This window comes from Peromyscus californicus, unplaced genomic scaffold, assembly GCF_007827085.1.
Source record: "Peromyscus californicus insignis strain IS unplaced genomic scaffold, ASM782708v3 Scaffold_2__1_contigs__length_46816999, whole genome shotgun sequence".
Lineage (NCBI taxonomy): Eukaryota > Metazoa > Chordata > Mammalia > Rodentia > Cricetidae > Peromyscus > Peromyscus californicus.
Window position 1 is genome coordinate 19,118,241 of NW_026294540.1, and position 19,240 is coordinate 19,137,480.

Sequence of the window (19,240 nt, forward strand, 5' to 3'; positions counted from 1 at the left end):
TGTCACAGTTGTACTGAAGAAATTTTGCATGAGAGCCCCTGTCTGGCAAAGGACAGTTTACAGAGAAAATTTAAATGCAATCTCATTGTTTCCTGTCTCCATTCCTTCTGAGATTCCAGCATAGTGACAGTCCACGCCTGTCCATGGCTTCATGGCCTCATCACCTGAGAAGAATGCCTGAATTTTTACTTCTGAAGGAAGAGACTAAATATAACCCCAGACTCTCTCTCTCTAATTAGTTTATTTGATGACCACAGGGCCTAATTCCAGCCGGGAGCCTCTGCTGGGGGATACTGGGAGAACAGAAGGGTCCTTTCCTTTGGGACTTGAGATGAGAAGCTGGAGCAACTGCAGCCATCTTACCACCATGAGGGGGAAAGGCTAGAGTGGCCATGGGCCTCCACATTAAAACCAAAAGTGAAGCTGGCCCAGAGGAAGGCAGAGAGAAATGAATTATGATGGCGTTTAGGATTCAGCTGTGCCTGAAGCAGCTAGTTAAGGCCCTGGGCCTGGCTACACCCAAAGTCATACTGTAGTAACACAGGCAGACAGGATAAATGCCATCAGCCACCGGTAAGAATATGATGCTCCCCACCAAAAATGGATAAACTGAGGCTCAGGGAGTCTGAGGTTGTAGCACGGGATGGAGTAAAGAAACAGCTCAGGCCCCTGCCTCACCAGGCTGTGTGTCCAACTAAGCTGAGCTCATCAGTGGCTCCAAGCAACCTCGCTTCATTTATTGTTTCCTTTTGTGACGAGGTTCTGCTGTGGGATGGTCTGTATGTCAAATGTGTTGCTGATTGGTCAATGAATAAATCACTGTTGGCAGTGGCCAGGCAGGAAGTATAGGCGGGACTAACAGAGAGGAAAATGGAGAGAACAGGAAGCTGGGATGGGAGACACTGCCAGCCGCCATCAGGATAAGGAAGATGTAAAGTACCGGTAAGCCACAAGCCACGTGGCAAAGTATAGATTAATAGAAATGGATTAATTTAAGCTGTAAGAACAGTTAGCAAGAAGCCTGCCACGGCCATACAGTTTGAAACCAATATCAGTCTCTGTGTTTACTTGATCGGGTTTGAGCGGCTTGGGACTGGCGGGTGAGAGATTTGTCCAGACTGTGGGCCAGGCAGGAAAACTCTAGCAACAAGGTTCCGTGTAGCCCAAGCTGGCCTCGAACTCACCATGCAGCCAAAGATAAACTTGTGGTCCTCCTCCTTCCACCTCCCATGTGCTGGATGACAAGTAGATGCTATCACAGCAAGTGTCTGCCATACCAAGGGCTGACCCCAGGGCCTCACGCATGCCAGGCAAGTGCTGTACCAACTGAGCTACATCCCCCCAACGCCCCCTTCCTCAGCCTGTGAATTGGTTTGTCTCTGGGCACTCCGGTCTCCTGCCTCATCACCTGCTCTAATTAAGAAGCCACGCGTCCATCTGGACTCACCCTGGGGTTTCCATTTCCGGAGAGTATCAGCCTGGACTTCGCACTGTCGCGGGTGAGAAGTGAGCATTACCTCATCTCCTTCGCTGTGAGATTGCGTGTGGGCTGGGCCGAGGCGAGAACTCGGCTCCATGGCACAGACTCAAAGGAGAATAAGCCCAAGATTTCCGTAAAGCTCATTCACCACGCGGGCGCGTCTCATTCTCACAGATCCCTGATGAGGGTATGAGAGCCAAGCGAGCCGCTAGAACCCGGCCCGCTAATCACACGGTGATTGAATTCGACTCACGCATTGACACTTGAAATTGTTTCTTTCAAAACAAAACAGCAACAGTGACAGAAGAAATAACAAAATGGGGCAGGAGGTGGGGGGAGAGCGACAGGGGGGAGCAGCCGGGGAACAGAGAGATTTTATAAATATCTCTGTCGTCGAGTCAAAGACAGTTTTCAACTGTCAGGATTCAATCAACAGAGCACTCAGGCAGGCCGGGGAAGGCTGGGCCAACTTGGCAGCAGTGACTCCATCTCTGCCCCTGGATGCTGATCAGGAGTTCATTTTCATAGGCCACTTCCAAGCTGGGCCATTTGGGCGATTGGAATAGATTGTTTAAATTTAACACTCCATGTTGGCAGCTCCCAAGTCTCAGGAAAAAAAAAAAAAAATCTCAGCAGTAACTCAAGCGCGGCTCATTTTGGGGCCAGTGCCAATATAGGGGGAAGTGTGACCTTCCTGGAGACAGGATGCTTGCAGACGGAGAAGCATGGAGGAAGAGTTATGGCTCCTGTGGATGCCTATGGTGCTCCCCAGAACAGAAGGGACCTATCACCTGCAGGGTCAGTTGTCCAGGAGAAAGGGACAGTCCACAGCTGCAATGGTAGATTCAAGACAGACACGCACACAGGAGGGATACGGGACACAGGCATAGGACACTTGGCCCGGGAGCCATCCTGTGCCGGGGAGATTGGCGTTGGGATGGAGTTGAGCAGACTCATTCTTTTTGCTGTTATTTAAATTAGTTTAAATGGGCCTCTTGTAACTATTGGAGCTGCAGGGCCTCAGACAGGAGTCCCGAGTTGACATTCATCAGGGCTGAGATGTTGACAAGCACATGTCCACGTCCCAGGGGCCATGTCTAGGAAAAGTGGACACGTGGTGCCAAAGCTCCAGGCACTTGTCACTGGCAAGAGCACTTGCCTAGCATGTACAAGATCCTGGCTTTCCCTCTCCAGAAGCACAGAGCAGGGCCCATGCGGTCCTGAGTCTATGTGTGGTGTTGGTCTGTGCATACCCCACTCTCCACGTATAACAAAACCTAGACTTCCACTGAAAGTGTAGAAATCAACAAAGAATACACCATGCAGCACACACTGGCTGCCTCCCATTCCAGAAAAAGACCCAGGATTGAAAGCTGTCACTCCGAAGCACATGGCCTCGTATGGCCAAACCTTTGTATATACAATTGATGGTTGTCGGGCAAGGATGCAGATGGCCTGAGACTCTGAAAATTTGTTGCCATGGAAGTGGTAGTCTAGGATCACAGGATGGCGCTGAACAGGTCATCATGGGATCAGGCTTACATCGTAGGCCCTCTAGCCCATTTGCAACCTCAAACTCCTTGGTAGTAGCTCCACACCCCAGGTCCCAGGAGGGCTGACTGCCATGATCCCAAGTCACTCAGCAGATACTACCAGGGTGGGTAGAGATGTGTTCAATGGCAAGAATTCACCATCTCTGTCTCACCGAGGCACTGTGATGAGGGACGTATAGGGACAGCATCTTACCCGCCTTCTCTGTGCCAACCTGGCTCCCCGGCTCTGGAATTCACCCAGTGATCACTGCTATAAGATGACCTGTCCTGGAGCCCTGGTGTTCCCAAACCAACAAGCAGACACATCTGGATACCATCCAGGGTGGACCTGGGTCCCACACCAGTGCCCAGAGTGTAATTTGGTTGGGAGCAAACTCATACAATGGGACAGTTATGCAATATTCATGACCTGGGGGCCCTGAGAGGTGTCAATTCCCTTCAAGGTGTTAGTCATCATGGGGTCTGATGTGTTCTGTACCTCTATCCTAAAATGTCAGAGTCTGGGGCTCCCCAGACACTATCTCTTGCTTTTTGAACTGGCTCAGTGTCTGACAAAGAGCCAGCACTTTAAGGAAGGCAGCGGTCAGCATGGGCCGTGCTCAGATCGTGCCATCCAGAGAAGACCATGAACTTGGGGCAGAGTTCACCGTCTCGTTCCACCCCATCTTCCACCACCCTCCCTAGCACTTCTTTATTTGAGCCGTCGTTTCTAAGAAATCATAGAAATTGGCATCCGATTTTATCTAGTTTCTCTTCCTCTGTCCTCACAGAGGAAGAAGCATCCGTATGTCCAAAATAAAGACCATGATGCGGGGACAAAAGGATCAAGGGAAATTGGATGACAGACAAAAGCAGAGATGAGCAAGCAGGTGGGGCTGGCTCCGTTTCCAATCAGAGAGATAATCTGGTCAATATGACCCCCAGACTCCCAGGGAGCCATCTGTAAAGGAGCCATATCCTGTCACCCTTATTAGACATTGTTTGTGTTTCTGCAGACTCTTTATCTCTCTCAGATGGACCCGGCTTGGGGATGTAGCTTCCAAGTTGTAATGAATAGATGAGGGCAGCCTCCTGCTCCTCCCAGCCCTGGGGAGGAAGATAAGAATAATATCCTGACAAAATATTGTTTCTCGGTACGCTGGCCAACTTGTTATGACAGGCACGATGGCTGTGACAGTCCCCATGAGCAGTAGCTTAATGAAAGCTAGACCTAATTCAAGGTCTCGGTTATTGACTAGAAAAAGGGGGCTTCAAAATTCAGCTACCTGTTGCCTCTGGCTGATAATCTCTGATTGGGGAAAGCAGACAGATTTTTATCACCACCCAGTTGTATGGAGCAACTCCTGTCCCTGTAAGATCAAAGACCCATGACGATCATCAGACAGGCATGGGACCACACAGAAGGTACAGGAGTCACCCGCTACCCATCCTGGCCAGCGCTGAGCCAGGGCTCAAACAACCCATAGCCCATGCCCACAGCCTAGCCTCTAGTCTCCTAGAGGCTCAGGTGCGGGTGCTGTCGTACCTCTGACACTCAGTGGGTAAGCTCTGCCTGCAGGGGCTAACTGCCCTGCTTAAGAGAGTGAGTGGAAAGGAAGGAGGAGATACTGGGCTCCAGGCAAAAGAAGAGAGAGATGACAGCCAGTCAGTCTCTGGTCTCCATATTCTAATTCTCCTGCGTCCCTTCCTCCCAGCCCCTGTTCTTGCAACAGGGATCTTCCTGCCTGGGAAAGAGACAAGCCAGCAAAGCAAGCTTGGACAGAGGTGGAGTGGGCTTCCTCAGCCCCACCCATCAGAGTGTGGTGGAAGACATACCCTGAATCATCTGGCCCTGCTTCCTTCCTTCTTGATGTCTCTCCTGTTTTCCCTTGGCTTCTCTCCCCTCTCTGTCTCTCTGTCTCTGTCTCTCTCTCTCTGTCATAATGGAATCTTGACATAAATACACCTAGATTTACCACTTAATAACACATGTAATAATACCACTTAATACCAACAGCAGCTATGAACTCAAACTCTTCCGTTCAGTGATGTCATAACAGGCCAAGACAGGAATGTGTCAGACTTACACAGCCATAGCCTAGGTCCCCATCCCTCCACCACACGCTGCAGCGTTGGCCTGGGACAGGATTTCATCCCAGGCCAGGGTGAAGTCAGTGAGCAACCCGCCTCCCCAAAGCTGAAGCCAGACACACCCCTGGGCAGGAACTGACTGCATGCTTTTCCTGCCACAACCCAGCATCTGATGGGACAGTTTTGCATGGGTTGCATGTTACGAGATAGAGCCTAGAGTCAGTCTAAGGGGAACCAGGGCACAGAGTGGAATAAAGGCCACAAAAGGGCTCTGCAGCCCCCAAGACTCAGCCTGATGCACAGTTATAAAAACCTCCCCAGGCCCAGCAGGCATGCACACACATACACATACTTTACCCTCCCAGCATATACACACACCCCACCCTCCCAGCCAAGCACACAGACATGGACACGGACACACACACACACGCACACGCACGCGCACACGCACACGCACACACACACACACACACACACACACACACACACACACTCCTGGGCTCACCTGCTGCAGAAGCTGGATCTCCTGCTGCTTGGCATTGAGGATAGCCAGGGCTTGCTCATGCTCCAACTCCAGCTGCTGCCGCCGTTCAGCAGCCTCTCGCATATGCTGTGGGGACAGGGAGGCCCCTGAGCACCTGCTGCCCACCACCATGCAAGTACAGCAGGCTTCCTCTGCCCCCACCCCCCACCCCCCAGGAGCGGCACGACACACCCGCCTCCTCTCCCAGGCTTTTTCACTGGGAGGCAGAGAGATTGGGAAACCCTGGTCCCCAGGCACCCTCCCCTGCTTTGGCTGTCTATATTCACAGCACAGGAGAGCTGGCAGAGCTGCGGCTCAGGCAGAGGGAACCTCCTCTTCCCCCAGTGTGGCGTGGGAAGGCGTTCGCTCCTCTTCCTCTGCCTTAGCTCAGGTATTTTGCAAACACCAGACAAGGCTCCTATCCGCTCCTGCCCAGCCTGCACTGATTCCAGGTTCTTACCTGCATCAAAATCACATGACCCTCCACTAACATTGAAGGAGAATGCTATAGCTCTCCTTTTTGACCATGGGGAAACTGAGGCACGGTCTCACCATAGGATCAACACCAGAGTCCACACCTTCCACAGAACCTCAGAGTCCCAAGTTTTTACCCTCACCGCTAGCTCTGTCCTTCAGTATGTCTCCCAGAGATGGTCCCAATGCACAAGGTAACGTCTCATTTGCCTGGAGACCACCCAGCCATCTTCATCAGAAAGACAAGTTCAAGTCCTCAGAGCTCAAGGGGCTAATGATCACCTTTGACCTCTGACCACCACCAGCCCACCCAGAATCCCAGTCATGAGGATCAACAAGAATGTCAGAGGCTGCAGAACCCAGGCACTGTCACTTTGACCAACCACCAGCCTGGCCACACCAGCACGTATGTGAAGAAGAACCTCATATGTGAGCCTCATGTGAAATGCTTCCCAGCACGGAGGTCGCCGGGAACAAAACATTAACATTTAATTTTTACTTCCTTCTTTATTTTTTTATATTATGAAACATCTATGGCCACCTTTCCCAAAGTTTGAATCTCGTGTGTGTGTGTGTGTGTGTGTGTGTGTGTGTGTGTGTGTGTGTGTGTAGTATATGTATGCATACACACATGTGTATGCAGAGGCCCTTGCATGTGCCCTCAGATGGCAGAGGATGACAATGGGTGCCTCCCTGTGTAAAGCTGCACCTTATTTTTTGAGACAGAATCTCTCCTCAACTTGGAACTCGCTGATTGGCTAAGCTATCTAGCCAGGAAGTCCTCAGGATCCTTCTGTATCTGCTCCCCACCCCCCACCCCCAGTGCTGGAATTACAGGCCATGCCTGGCTTTTTAGGGGTGCTCAGGATCTGAACTCAAGTCCTCACTTGTACTGAAGGCACTCTATCCACTGAACTAATCCCTTTAAAGTCTGAATCCTTTGCCTATAAGTCTTAGTTCCTTCCAAGGCAGAAAGGTTTCAACACACACTACCTGGGGACCAGAGACAGAAGCAAGTCCAACCGTTCCCTTAAAAATGGGCATGTGGTGGCTTTCCATCTGCAATTGACACTGCAGACCTGTTACCCTCCTTCTAGGCATCCTCTGAGGGTCATGAATATACTTGTTTATGATGAAGGGGAACCCTGGCACATGGGACAGAGACTCAGTGTGGCTACCTGCCTCTTTTGCTTCAACTTGTTGATTTAGTTAGTTAGTTAGTTAGCTAGTTAGCTAGCCAGCTAGTTAGTTAGTTTTTCGAGACAGGGTTTCTTTGTGTAGCTTTGCACCTTTCTTAGAACTCACTCTGTAGCCCAGGCTGGCCTCGAACTCACAGAGATCCACCTGCCTCTGCCTCCCGAGTGCTGGGATTAAAGGCGTGCGCCACCATCGCCTGGCTCTATAATTTATTTTTAATCTGGCAATTTTATTGAGTCTCGGGGAGTTTGTTGTTGTTTTGTTTTACTATCTTTATTTAGTTGGTTTTGGATTGATTGATTGATTGATGATGACAGGATTGATAGGTAACCAGGCTGACCATGAAATTGTGATCCTCCTGCCTCAGCTCCCAGAGTGCTCATATAATACACATGTGGTACCATGAGAGTTTGGTGCCAGGCTGGCCTGGGACTCACTATGTAGCTGAGAATGACTATAAATTTCTGATCCTGCTTCCACCTCCCCATTGCTAAGATGCAGGTGTGAACCGTCACACTTGGTCTGTCCGCTACTTAGAGTTGAATCCAGGGCGCACGCATGACAGCATGTACCCTACCAAATAAGCTACACACACCTCCCATTCCCTGATGTCAGAGTTTTAAAGTTTCCTCGTGTAGCTGGAGTTTTCCTGCCTGGCCCATAGTCAGGACAAGTCTCTCTCACCTGCCAGTCCCACAGCCGCTCAGACCCGACCAAGTAAACACAGACTTATATTGGTTACAAACTGTATGGCCGTACCAGGCTTCTTGCTAACTGTTCTTACAGCTTAAATTAATCCATTTCCACAAATCTATACCTTGCCACGTGGCTCGTGGCTTACCGGCATCTTCACATGCTGTTTCTCATCGTGGCGGCTGTCAGTGTCTCTCTTTCTGCCTTCCTGTTCTTTCTTTTCTCCTCTCTGTCAGTCCCGCCTATACTTCCTGCCTGGCCACTGACCAATCAGTGATTTATTCATTGACCAATCAGAGCAACACATTTGCCATACAGAACATCCCACAGCAACCTCATGAAATGAGAGACATGTCTCTGGGGGAAGGTAAGTGACACTTGTTTCCTGAGCATCCCCACCTCATGGCACTAGAAGATCCATTCTCCTCAGAAACATTGTGGAACCTGTTTGCCATAGTGGTGATAGAATCATATCCTACTACACTCTAAACATATGCTGTAGCTCTGAGCCACACCCCAGCCCCTCACTAGGGGATTTTAGGCAGGTGCTCTACCACTGAGCCACACCCCAGCCCCTCACTAGGGGATTTTAGGCAGGTGCTCTACCACTGAGCCACACCCCAGCCCCTCACTGGGGGATTCTAGGCAGGTGCTCTACCACTGAGCCACACCCCAGCCCCTCACCGGAGGATTCTAGGCAGGTGCTCTACCACTGAGCCACACCCCAGCCCCTCACTGGGGGATTCTAGGCAGGTGCTCTACACTGAGCCACACCCCCAGTCCCTCACTGGGGGATTCTAGGCAGGTGCTCTACCACTGAGCCATACCTCAGCCCCTCACTGGTGGATTCTAGGCAGGTGCTCTACCACTGAGCCACACCCCAGCCCCTCACTGGGGGATTCTAGGCAGGTGTTCTACCACTGAGCCACACCCCAGCCCCTCACTGGGTGATTCTAGGCAAGAGCTCTACCACTAAGCCACACCCCAGCCCCTCACTGGGGGATTCTGGGTATTGTAGTTTGCTTCTCTGTTGCTGTTATAAAACACATAGCAAAACCAACTTGGGAAGGGAAGGGCTTGTTTAATTTACAGGTTATAGTCCATTGGAACTCGAGGCAGGAACTGAAGCAGAGACCATGAGGAATGCTGCTTTCTGGGCTTGCTCTCCATGGCTTGCTCAACCTGCTCTTTTTACACAACCCAGGACCACCTTTCCCAGGAGCAGCACTGTCCATAGTGGACTGGGCCCTCCCACATCAGGAATCAATCAAGAAAATGTCCAACAGACCTGCCCATCTGACAACCTGATGGAAGTAATCCCTTGGTTGACGCTTTGAACTCCAGTTTGTGTCAAGTTAACAAAATCTAACTAATATATGAAGCACATTCTCTAGTGCTGAGCTACATCCCTAGCTCCCTCACTGGGGAATTCTAGGCAGGTGTTTTATCACTGAGTCAAGCCCCTTACTGGGGTTTCTAAGCAAGTTGTCTACCACTAAGTCACACCCCTAGCCCCTCACTGGTAGATTTTAGGCACACACTCTGCCACTAAGCCAAGACTTCAGCCTGGGCTGAGCCTCTGTTTTCAATGGACACAGGATTTCAGCTGGTTGCTTATCGGCCTGGAAAAGTAAAGTCTTCCCTGGGTGCAGTGTTCAGGCACCATGACCTCTGCATCCCCTTTACTGTCTCCATAAGTCACTCCCAGGGAACTCCAGAGCTGTAATTACCCTGCACCTCCACAGACAAAAGTGATGGTTTCACCGTTGCTATGGAAATGCTCGCAGGAACTCAGGATGCTGGGAAAACAGAACTTCCCAAGATATGGAAAAAAAAAAAAAAAACGGACAGTTACTATAACCTGTTCACACTGGGCCTGGGCTGGGTCATTCCATCTGACTGAAGACACGGCAGACAGAGGACCACCAGGCAGCCACAAAACGTACCCTGGGGATTTTCCCAGAACCTCAGGGACACCAAAACCATAGCTTCTCAGACTCCCTCGCACACCAAGGCACAGTGTTGACATCCACTTCCTCCACATCCTTCTCACCATCGCTAGATGACACAGAACACCTGATGCTGTGTAAATAGTCACATCATGTTCAGGGAACGACAACAGAAAAAAGCCGCACTCCTGTACAGGTGCACGCTTTTAAGACACCTCCATCCATGCCAGCGGAATCCTCGGACACAGGCAGTGTGCCATCTGGACCCTTGCTGCCTGTTCCAATGTTGAGTCCTTCAGGTCTGACTTCCTGAGCAGGAGATGGATGGTGTGGGTATGTCTTCATGGAGTCTTCCCGTCTGTTAGTCTTGATATGTTTGGTTGGTTCTGCTTGGCTGTGGCTGCCAGTTTGGGCCTGGAGATTTCTAACCATAACTATTGTAGACTTTACTCTCCCCCCACCCCACATCCCCAACACCTTCAGTATGATCTTACTGACCAGCAGTGCAAAGCACAATGCATTCTTAGGACACAAGATCTGGCAGATCCCCCATCCCATACCAGCCGAGCCCCTGGACACAACCATCGGAATTCTCTGGGTTCCTAGGAGCATTGGGACCCCTTATATCAGTCGCCAGCTCCTAACAGAACACTGGATCCTGGTTTCAAAGACATCAGACCATCATGAAGGGGGAGGCAAGGTAGCAGCAGGAACAGAAGCAAGGTGGCACCATAACCTTCAGAGGTCCACAGTGGCACAGCTCCATAATCTCCCAAAATGGCGCCACCAACTGGGGACTGATGGCTCAGACACATGATCCTGTGAGAGACATTTCACATCCAACCCACAGCACCCCCAAACACTGACCAGTAAGGTGACCAGGGGCTCTGCCACTAGCCCTACAAGGGACCACGGCAGCCTTGGTAAGTTGCTGATGGGACGTGAGACCCGGGCTGGACCAAACACATGCCAGCGTTTTTTTTTGCAGAGTTGATGCTGAGCCCAGTGTCACTGTGATTGCTACTCGCTACAACAGACTCAGAGAGGCCAAGCTTGTTGCCTAACACCACACAGCCAAAACACGGCAGAGCCGAGACACCATCCGAGAATGTCAAAGCGCAAAGCCTTTGCGCACATCTCTGACCGCCACCACGGCCGTCGCCAAACTCCAAGAGGGGCAGGTGGGTCTCCTCCCATCCCACGGACCCTGTGCAGCAGCCGCCTTGCAGCTGTTTAATTGCACAATTATCCCAGCTAATTTCTGCGCTTCTGTTTATTTTGGAAGTGGGTGCTGCTAAATGCAGCCCGGGCACTCTTTATTTAGTGCGGGGGAAGGAAGTGATTAGCGAGAGGAGGAGACCACACTCCTCACGAGGACTCAGGAGACATGTTAGCCAAACTCGGACACAGCTCCAGATGAGGGGCTTGCAGGCTGTGGGTCCTCAGAGGTCGCAGGGGAACCGGACACGTGGGCTTCCTGCTGGGAGGCGCAGAGCTGAAGCAGGCTCTAGCACCAGGTGGAGGCAAGTCACTTTCACCTCCCCCATGTTGGCAGAGAGGTATAAGGGCCCTGGGGAGATGGTTCTGGCAGTAAAGTGCTTGCCTCAAAAGCATGAGGACTTAAGTTCAAGCCCCAGAAGCCTCATTAAAGAGCCAAGTACGGAGGTGTTTGCATATAATGTCAGCACTAGGGAGGTAGAGACAAGACGATGCTTAGGGCTTGCTGGCCAGCCTAGACTAATCAGACAGTTCCGGGTCAGTTAGAGACCCTGTCTCAAACAAAAACAGGGCCAATGCCTGTGCTACTCAGGGCTCTCTAGAGGAACAGAACTTACAGAATGAACGAACCTATGCATATGTAGAAAGGGGCTTAGTTAGAATGGCTTACAGGCTGTGGTCCAGCTAATCCAACAATGGCTGTCTACCAAAGGAAGGTCCAAGAACCCAATAGTTGTTCAGTCCCTAAGGCTGGGTGTCTCAGCTGGTCTTCAGTATACACCAGAATCCCAAAGGAAGTAGGCTCGAATGCCAGTGAAGGAATGGATTTGCCAGAGAGAGCAAGAGCAAGCAGGCAGAGAGATAGTGTGGTAGCTTGAGGAGAAATGGCCCCCATAGGCTCACATGTTTGAATGCTTGTTCCATGGGGGGTGGCACTATTAGGAGGTGTGGCCTTGTTGGGAAGTGTGGCCTTGTTGGAGGAAGTGTGTCACTGTGAGGGTGGGCTTTGAGGTCCCAGAAGCTCAAGCCTGCCTAGTGGTTCACAATTCGCTTCTGCTGCCTGCAGATCAAGATGTAGAGCTCTCAGCTCCTTCTCCAGCACCACATTTGTCTGTACACGGCCATGTCTCCTGCCATGAAGATAATGTTCACTAAACCTCTGAAACTGTAAACCAGCCCCAATTAAATGTTTTCCTTTTTAAGAGACGCCATGGCCATGGTGTCTCTTCACAGCAATAGAAATCCTAAGACAGCTAGTTTCTTTCTTCCCTGTCCTTTTTATAGGCAGCCAGCAGAAAGTGTGGCTCAGATTAAAGATGGATCTTCCCACCTCAAAAGATCCAGATTAAAAATGGGTCTTCCCACTTCAAATGGTTTCATTGAGTAAAATTCCCTCACAGGTGTACCCAGCCACTTGAGTTTTAGTTAATTCAAGTTGACAACCAAGATGAGCCATCACCGTGCCTGGAAAATGACACCCAAGGTTGTCCTCTGGCCTCCACATGTACACACACACACACACACACACACACACACACACACACACACAAGGTCCCCAAAGGACAATAGACTGAGGCTTTTTAAGCAGCCGAGGTAAGAGGCTGGCTGGTAGCTGTCCTTGCTTCAATGTCCCCATCTCCAGCCACCCCATGTCCCCTCAGTACTGCCATACACCTGCCTCCTTGGATGGATTCCACTCACATACCCACTGAGAACGTCCACTCCCCCTCAGTTCTGTGCCTGCGTCCTTTGCCTGGAACTCCCCTGCCAACATGACAACAGAATTGTCACCATTCTGTGTCCTTCTGTCTCCTCAGACAGAATGGCTCAGCAGCTCTGATGAGTTCTGGGCCAGTCCTCCTAGACACGGTCCCTGGACATCTATCTGTGGGGTTCCTGCTGCTCCTGTGGGTCTATAACCATGGGACTGGCCACTGCTCTGCTTCTGCCCTTCCTGGATGAGTTGACCTGCTTCCCCGTCCTTATGGCCGCTTGTATGCTTGGCTTCCAGAAGAATCTTCTCCATTCATTGTCAGAGGTTACTTCTGAGCCCCTAGGAGCCCGACAAAGCCCAGACTCAGCTTGTGCCAGAGACAAGCCCTGATGTCTGAATCAGTGACACTGGACCTCAGCAGATACCAGTAACAAGGCACCAGCTTCTGGAGCTGAGGAGATGGGAGTCATTCTCTGGCTCCCTCCGTCATCACTCAACATCCAAGACAGTAAAAGGCCTCTTCACCACCCAGCCTTCCCCTACACCTGCTGGTGCCTGCATCTGCCACCAGGTGAGTCCCAGTCCCTCCCGCCCGGGTCATGATCAGGTTATCTCCTCAGCTCTGGCCCACCCACTCCCCTTCAGTAGTCCCTGAGAGACTGTTCCCAGTCAAGCCATATTTGTCCCCTCACTGTCAAGGCTCAGAAGCCACCACCCAACTTGGGAAAAGTTTAGACTGGACCACAGCTGGCAGGCAACTCGGGGGGAGGGGGGGCTCAGCCTCGCTGCTGGCCTGAGCTCCTCACTGCCCCTCCCCCCACCTGCAACACCGTATTTAACCACTGTGACCTCTACATCTGCACCAGCCCCATCCCACTGCCAGGTCTCAGCCCACACCATGTTTAATGCGACACAAAGCTTTCCGGTGTGTCTACATGGCTGGCCATCTAGTTGTGTTCTTCTGATATCGCTTCTCCTCTGACCCTGTCACACCACACAACAACTGGATTGGAAAGCCTGGCTTGTGACTGGGCCACTCTGCCAGCCCACGGCCCTGTTCTCTCCTCTCCACGTGAACATCTTTTGCCATCCTTCTGCACATGCTATGAGGGGATCAGGGGAGTTGGAGGACCCTTGTGTCCACAATCAATCTAGATGCTTCCACTTGTACATGTGCATGCACTAAGACATTTAACTGGGGGCCGCGGGAGGGGAACTCATGACGGGCTTGAACTGTGAGGGATGAGTGAAGATAGAGGACTCAAGACCCAAACTGGTGTGACCAAGCGCACACTAGCTCTCCCCGAGGATTCCTACCACACCCTCAGGCCTCACACTTCTCGGGGAGAATGGCTTCCCAGCTCAATGAGCGTCACGTGACAGAGGGTGACAAAAAGTTGAGTCGAATATAGGAGTGAGGGGGGCTAGAAGACAGCCCAGTGGATGGAGTCCCTGTCACGCCAGCATGCAGAACTGAGTTCAGATCCCCAGCACCCACAGAAAGAGCTGGTCATGTGGAACCGCAGCACTGTGGAGGCAGAGACAAGGAGAATCCCCCAAGCCCGCGGGACAGGCAGCCTAATGAAATCAGTGAGTGTTGGCTTCAGCAAGAAATGTTGTCTCAAGAGAGGTAAGATTGGTCCAGCAGGTTGAGGCGCTCGCACACAGGCCGGGTGACCTGAGTTCAATTCTTGGTTCCCACAAGGGGGCAGCAAGGATCTGACTCTCAAAACTTGTCCTCTGATCTCTATGAATGTACTGTGGCATACATGTGGCTACACACACACACACACACACACATACACACAGAGAGAGAGAGAGAGAGAGAGAGAGAGAGAGAGAGAGAGAGAGAGAGAGAGAGACTATGATTGGTTTGAAGTTGAAATTCATGGAGCCAGGTGAACAGTATAAGCAAAGAGAATTGAGATAGAGGGTGGCCGGGCTGAGAACCTAGTGTATCTGCGGGTCAGCCCTAGCACAGAGGAATAGATGAGATGTGGACAGAGAAGGATGAGTCTGCTTTCCAAACTGCCTGAGGCAGGCCTGACCCGTGCTGTAGGACACCCCCTCACCCAGGTTGTACTTGTCTCTGAAATATGCAGCTAATCACAGGCAGCAGACAGACGAACCCCGGAAGAGGTGAACCTAGGTTCCCTCCCATCCTCTCTCACATCCCATCAAAGAGCTGGTGCATTCTGGGAAGGCGGGGTATGGTTAGACTCAGAACAGAGAACTCTCTGGGGCTCAGCCTGCTGACCTGTACAGGAATAGAGAGGAACATATACCGTCTCTGGCTGGCCCTATCTTCACTGTCAACTGGATTTAGAGTCTCCTAGGAGATGTTCTCTGGGCGTGGCTTTGAGGGTATTTCCAGAAATAACTAATTGACCAAAAAAAAAAAAAAAAAAAAAAAAAAAAAAGGCTTCATCCTGAACATGGGCAGTGCCAGCCCCTGGTCTGGGGCCTTGCATTGAATAAAAATGGGAAATCAAAATATTAAGCATGGGGGTGCAGCATGCTTGCCGGGGGTGCAGCATGCTTGCCTAGTGTGCATGAAGCACCGGGTTCAATCCCCTGCCTTGTATAAACTGGGTAGGGTGGCACACATCTGTAATCCCAGCTCTCAGGAGGTAGAGGCACAAGGCTCAGAAGCTCAAGGCCATCCTCAGCTACATAGTAAGTTTGAGACCAGTCTGGGCTACATGAGACCTGGTCTTCAAAAAAGAAAAAGAAAAAAGTAAAGGAGAAGGTCAAGCTGAGCACCAGTGTTGACTACTGTTTCCCTCTCTACTGAGATGTGAGGAGGCGAGAAATCTTAGCTGCAAGCTCCTGTCTCCATAGAGTCACCTACCGCCATGACTTCCCACCATAATGGACTGTAGTCCCTCAGACCATGAGCCAAAACGAACCCTTCCTCTCTTAAGTTGCTTCCGTCAGATTTTTTTTTTTTAATCACAGCAACATGAACAATTGCTAATACAAGAAGCTCATGGCCAGAGCAGGATTTTAACCCATTCTAGCCCCCTGGACTTACCTTCTTTTGTATTGCTCTAGGTCCTCCATATTTGTGAGTCTCCAGTGGGTCTCATCACAGTGTGAAATGTCCCTACAGTACCACAAACTCATCCCCACCCTCCTTCCCGGTAGCTTAGGCCACCGAGTACCTCCTCTTCCTCTGTCATACAGGCTAGAGCATGCAGAGGTGCCAAACAGGTAGCCATGGAATCTCACCAAGGGGGTAGTTTTCACTGTCTCAGACATGGCATTTATGATGGTCTAAATGAGGTGTCCCACATAGTCTCAGGCATTGGAATACTTGGTTCCCAGTTGGTGACACTGTTTTGGAAGGCTTGGGTGTGGCCTGATTGGAAGAATTTTGTCACCAGAAGTGGGCTTTGAGAATTTAAAAGAGTCTCACCATTTTGAGTTTGGTTTCTCTGCTGCATGCATGGGTTCAAGATGTGAGTGCTCAGCTTCCGTTCCGGCAGCCATCATGGACTCTTAAACCCTTTAGAACTGTAAACCCAAGTAAACACTTCCTCCTGTAAGTTGCCTTGGTCATGATGTTTTACGACATCAATAGAAAAGTAACTAATAGAGTGTCCACGTGGTAACAATGCTGGCTGTCCCTGAGCACACAAGGTGAAGGGCCCCTTGAAGGGCCCCCTGGTTCCCCCAAAGCAGTATCTACCCAGTGCCATGCCTGGCTCCCAGGGCCTTGTGCTACACAGAGAGAAAACCCTACCACCCAAAGGCAACACCAATTACACACCATAGGGGGGGAAAAATCACCATTTTCCAGCCTGCCTGTGGCAGGATTTATTTTTAAAGCACTGGTATTTATAGCTGGATGTCAACATTAGCCATGGTGCTTAAGTTGCCTACAAATGTCAAGGGCAGCCTCCTGAGGAAGCGTGGCTGCCATAGGGAGCAGACACAGAGCTAGCTAGCTATCCCCTCCTCTCCTCCTCGGGGAATCAAGGATCCTGTGCTGTGACTGCCCTGCTTGAGCCAAGGCATGAAGGAAACATGGCTTCCCTTGGCAGGTCTTCAATATGACGGCTTGGAAAGCCACGTCGGAGCCTCTGTTATAATAGTGGTAATGGAACAGGAGACATTTTTTGTGCACAGGTGCATGCATACATAGGTTCTGAGTCCACACCTTCAGCCATGGGAGGGAACACATCAGGCTATTTGTGTTCAGTATGCATGGCTTCCTGTCCCATCCTACATCAGATTTACTCACCACAATGAGAAGTCATGAGACTTCCAGAAATTAAAATCTATTCTCACCGAAAGTAGCTTAGTATCTCTAACTGGGGGGAAGGAAATAGGTAGCAATCCTAAAGAGTCTCCCTGTGGGCTGCTGGGATGGTTCATCAGTTAAAGGCGCATGCCACCAAGACTTATGACCTGGGTTCAATTTCTGAAACCCATGTGGTAGAAGGAGAGAATCAACTCCCACCAAATTGTCCTCTGACCACCTACATGCTCCCCATGGCACATGAGTTCATACACACACAAACACACATTATACAATAAAGTAAATAAATAAGGTGTAAAAATTAAAATCTCTGTGGCCAGTATTTCTCTATTCCATCTATCCCCCCCAAGGGGCCCTGAAAACCAAGGATAATGAAACCATCACTCAAGTATGGAAAAACTCCTCTCAGTATAATTCACATCCCACATCAGTGGTTCCCAACCCCCAGGGCCAGGGATAGAAGCCAGGAATTGGGAAGGGGGAAAGCAAAGTGAACCAGACTGCCTTCAAATGCTGCTTGTAGCACACATTAGCCAGATGTGTGCGCCAGCACAAGGGACACGTTTCTCTGGGCCTTGATTTTTCTTGTTTGCTTCACCAATCAATCAGGAGCCATCAGGGAAGCAGTATCTAGTGTCTTTAGCTAAATTAAGTGATCAGGGTTAAAACAAATGGTGTGGCAGTGTTTGGAAACAGAAAAGTGTATGGGAAAAAAAAACAGTGTGTGAACGTGGCCATTGGAATAATTAGCCACAGACTGATGTCAAACAAAGCATAAGACAGGTCTCCTTCACTTACTGAACATCAGGTTCACACCATCACACTTGGAAGGCAGCGTGAGCTGTAAGGTCATAGAATTCAGACAACCATGACCACCAGACAACTGACAGATGAGTCACATTGACAGACACAAATGCCCAGCCCAGCCTGCCATCAGCTTCCCAGCATCAGGCTGGATGGGTCAATTCCTCCTTATGTTCCATTCAGCAGTGAGTGAAGATATCTCCCAGTGGTTGGTGAGGATGTCAATGCGAGTGCTCAGCTTCCGTTCCGGCAGCCATCATGGACTCTTAAACCCTTTAGAACTGTGGGGTCCTCTGCACTAAGGACCCCATGGTCACCATGAACTGTTTCTAACACAAAGTGATTGCCGAGTCTAGCTGCCTGTCCCTAAGATGCCTGTCACCGGGCATGGTCCCTAAGTCTAGCAAAAACTCATGCCAAAGCCCGTAACATTCTAACTCTGCCCCGACTCTTACTGCTGTCTCCAGCCATGAGGAGCTCCTGTGGCCTCCACCTTGAGCTCAGATTCTGATCATGACCTCCTCTCCTCCTGATGGGCACGGCCACCATTTCCTGACTGGATTGCCCTTCATTCCTGATCCCTGCTTTGTTGTGGAATATTACTTTAACAGGGCAAAGATGTGTTACATGTATTTATGCTGCAGATTATTATTTTAGCTGTGTCAAGCTGTGTTACATTTGTTTATGCTGCATTTGTTTAACTATGTAAAGATGTGCTGCTGTTGCACCTTGCCTGCCTAAGGCACCTGATTGGTCTAATAAAAAGCTGAGCAGCCAATAGCTAGGCAGGAGAGGGGTAGGCGGGGCTGGCAGGCAGAGAGAATAAGTAGGAGGAGAGATCTAGACTCAAGAGAGAAGAAGAGGAGAGGTGAGAACGAGGGAGAAAAAAGAGGGAGATGCCCAAGGCCAGTCAGGCAGCCACCAGCCTGCAGACACAGAGTAGGACAGACAGACAGAAAGCTTAAAAGCCCTGAGGCAAAAGGTAGATAAAGAGAAACAGGTTAATTTAAGTCAAAAGAGCTAGCCAGAAATGAGCCCAGCTGCTTGGTGGCCCTAAAGAAAAAGCCTGGGGGCGGGTGCTGGAGAGATGGCTCAGCAAGTCAAGAGCACTGACTGCTCTTCCAAAGGACCCTGGTTCAATTCCCAGCACCCACATGGTAGCTCACAACTGTCTGTAACTCCAGTTCCTGGAAACTCAACACCCATGGCAAAACACCAATGTACATGAAATAAAAATAAATAAATTTTAAAAAAGAAAGAAAGAGCCTGGTATACTACTTTCCTTGCCAACTGACATCAGA

At 50.4% G+C, this 19,240-nt stretch overlaps 1 protein-coding gene across 13 annotated transcripts in view; it reads right to left on the reverse strand.

Moving 5' to 3' along the window:
- Rimbp2 (RIMS binding protein 2) overlaps window positions 1-19,240 on the reverse strand; it is a 191,720-nt gene that overhangs the window by 57,677 nt on the left and 114,803 nt on the right. For all 13 annotated transcript variants that reach the window (XM_052755503.1, XM_052755516.1, XM_052755506.1 and 10 more), the window contains one exon: window positions 5,609-5,713. In XM_052755503.1, coding sequence (XP_052611463.1) covers window positions 5,609-5,710 — 102 coding nt within the window. In that variant the 5' untranslated portion in view covers window positions 5,711-5,713. The remainder of the gene's footprint in view (window positions 1-5,608; window positions 5,714-19,240) is intronic.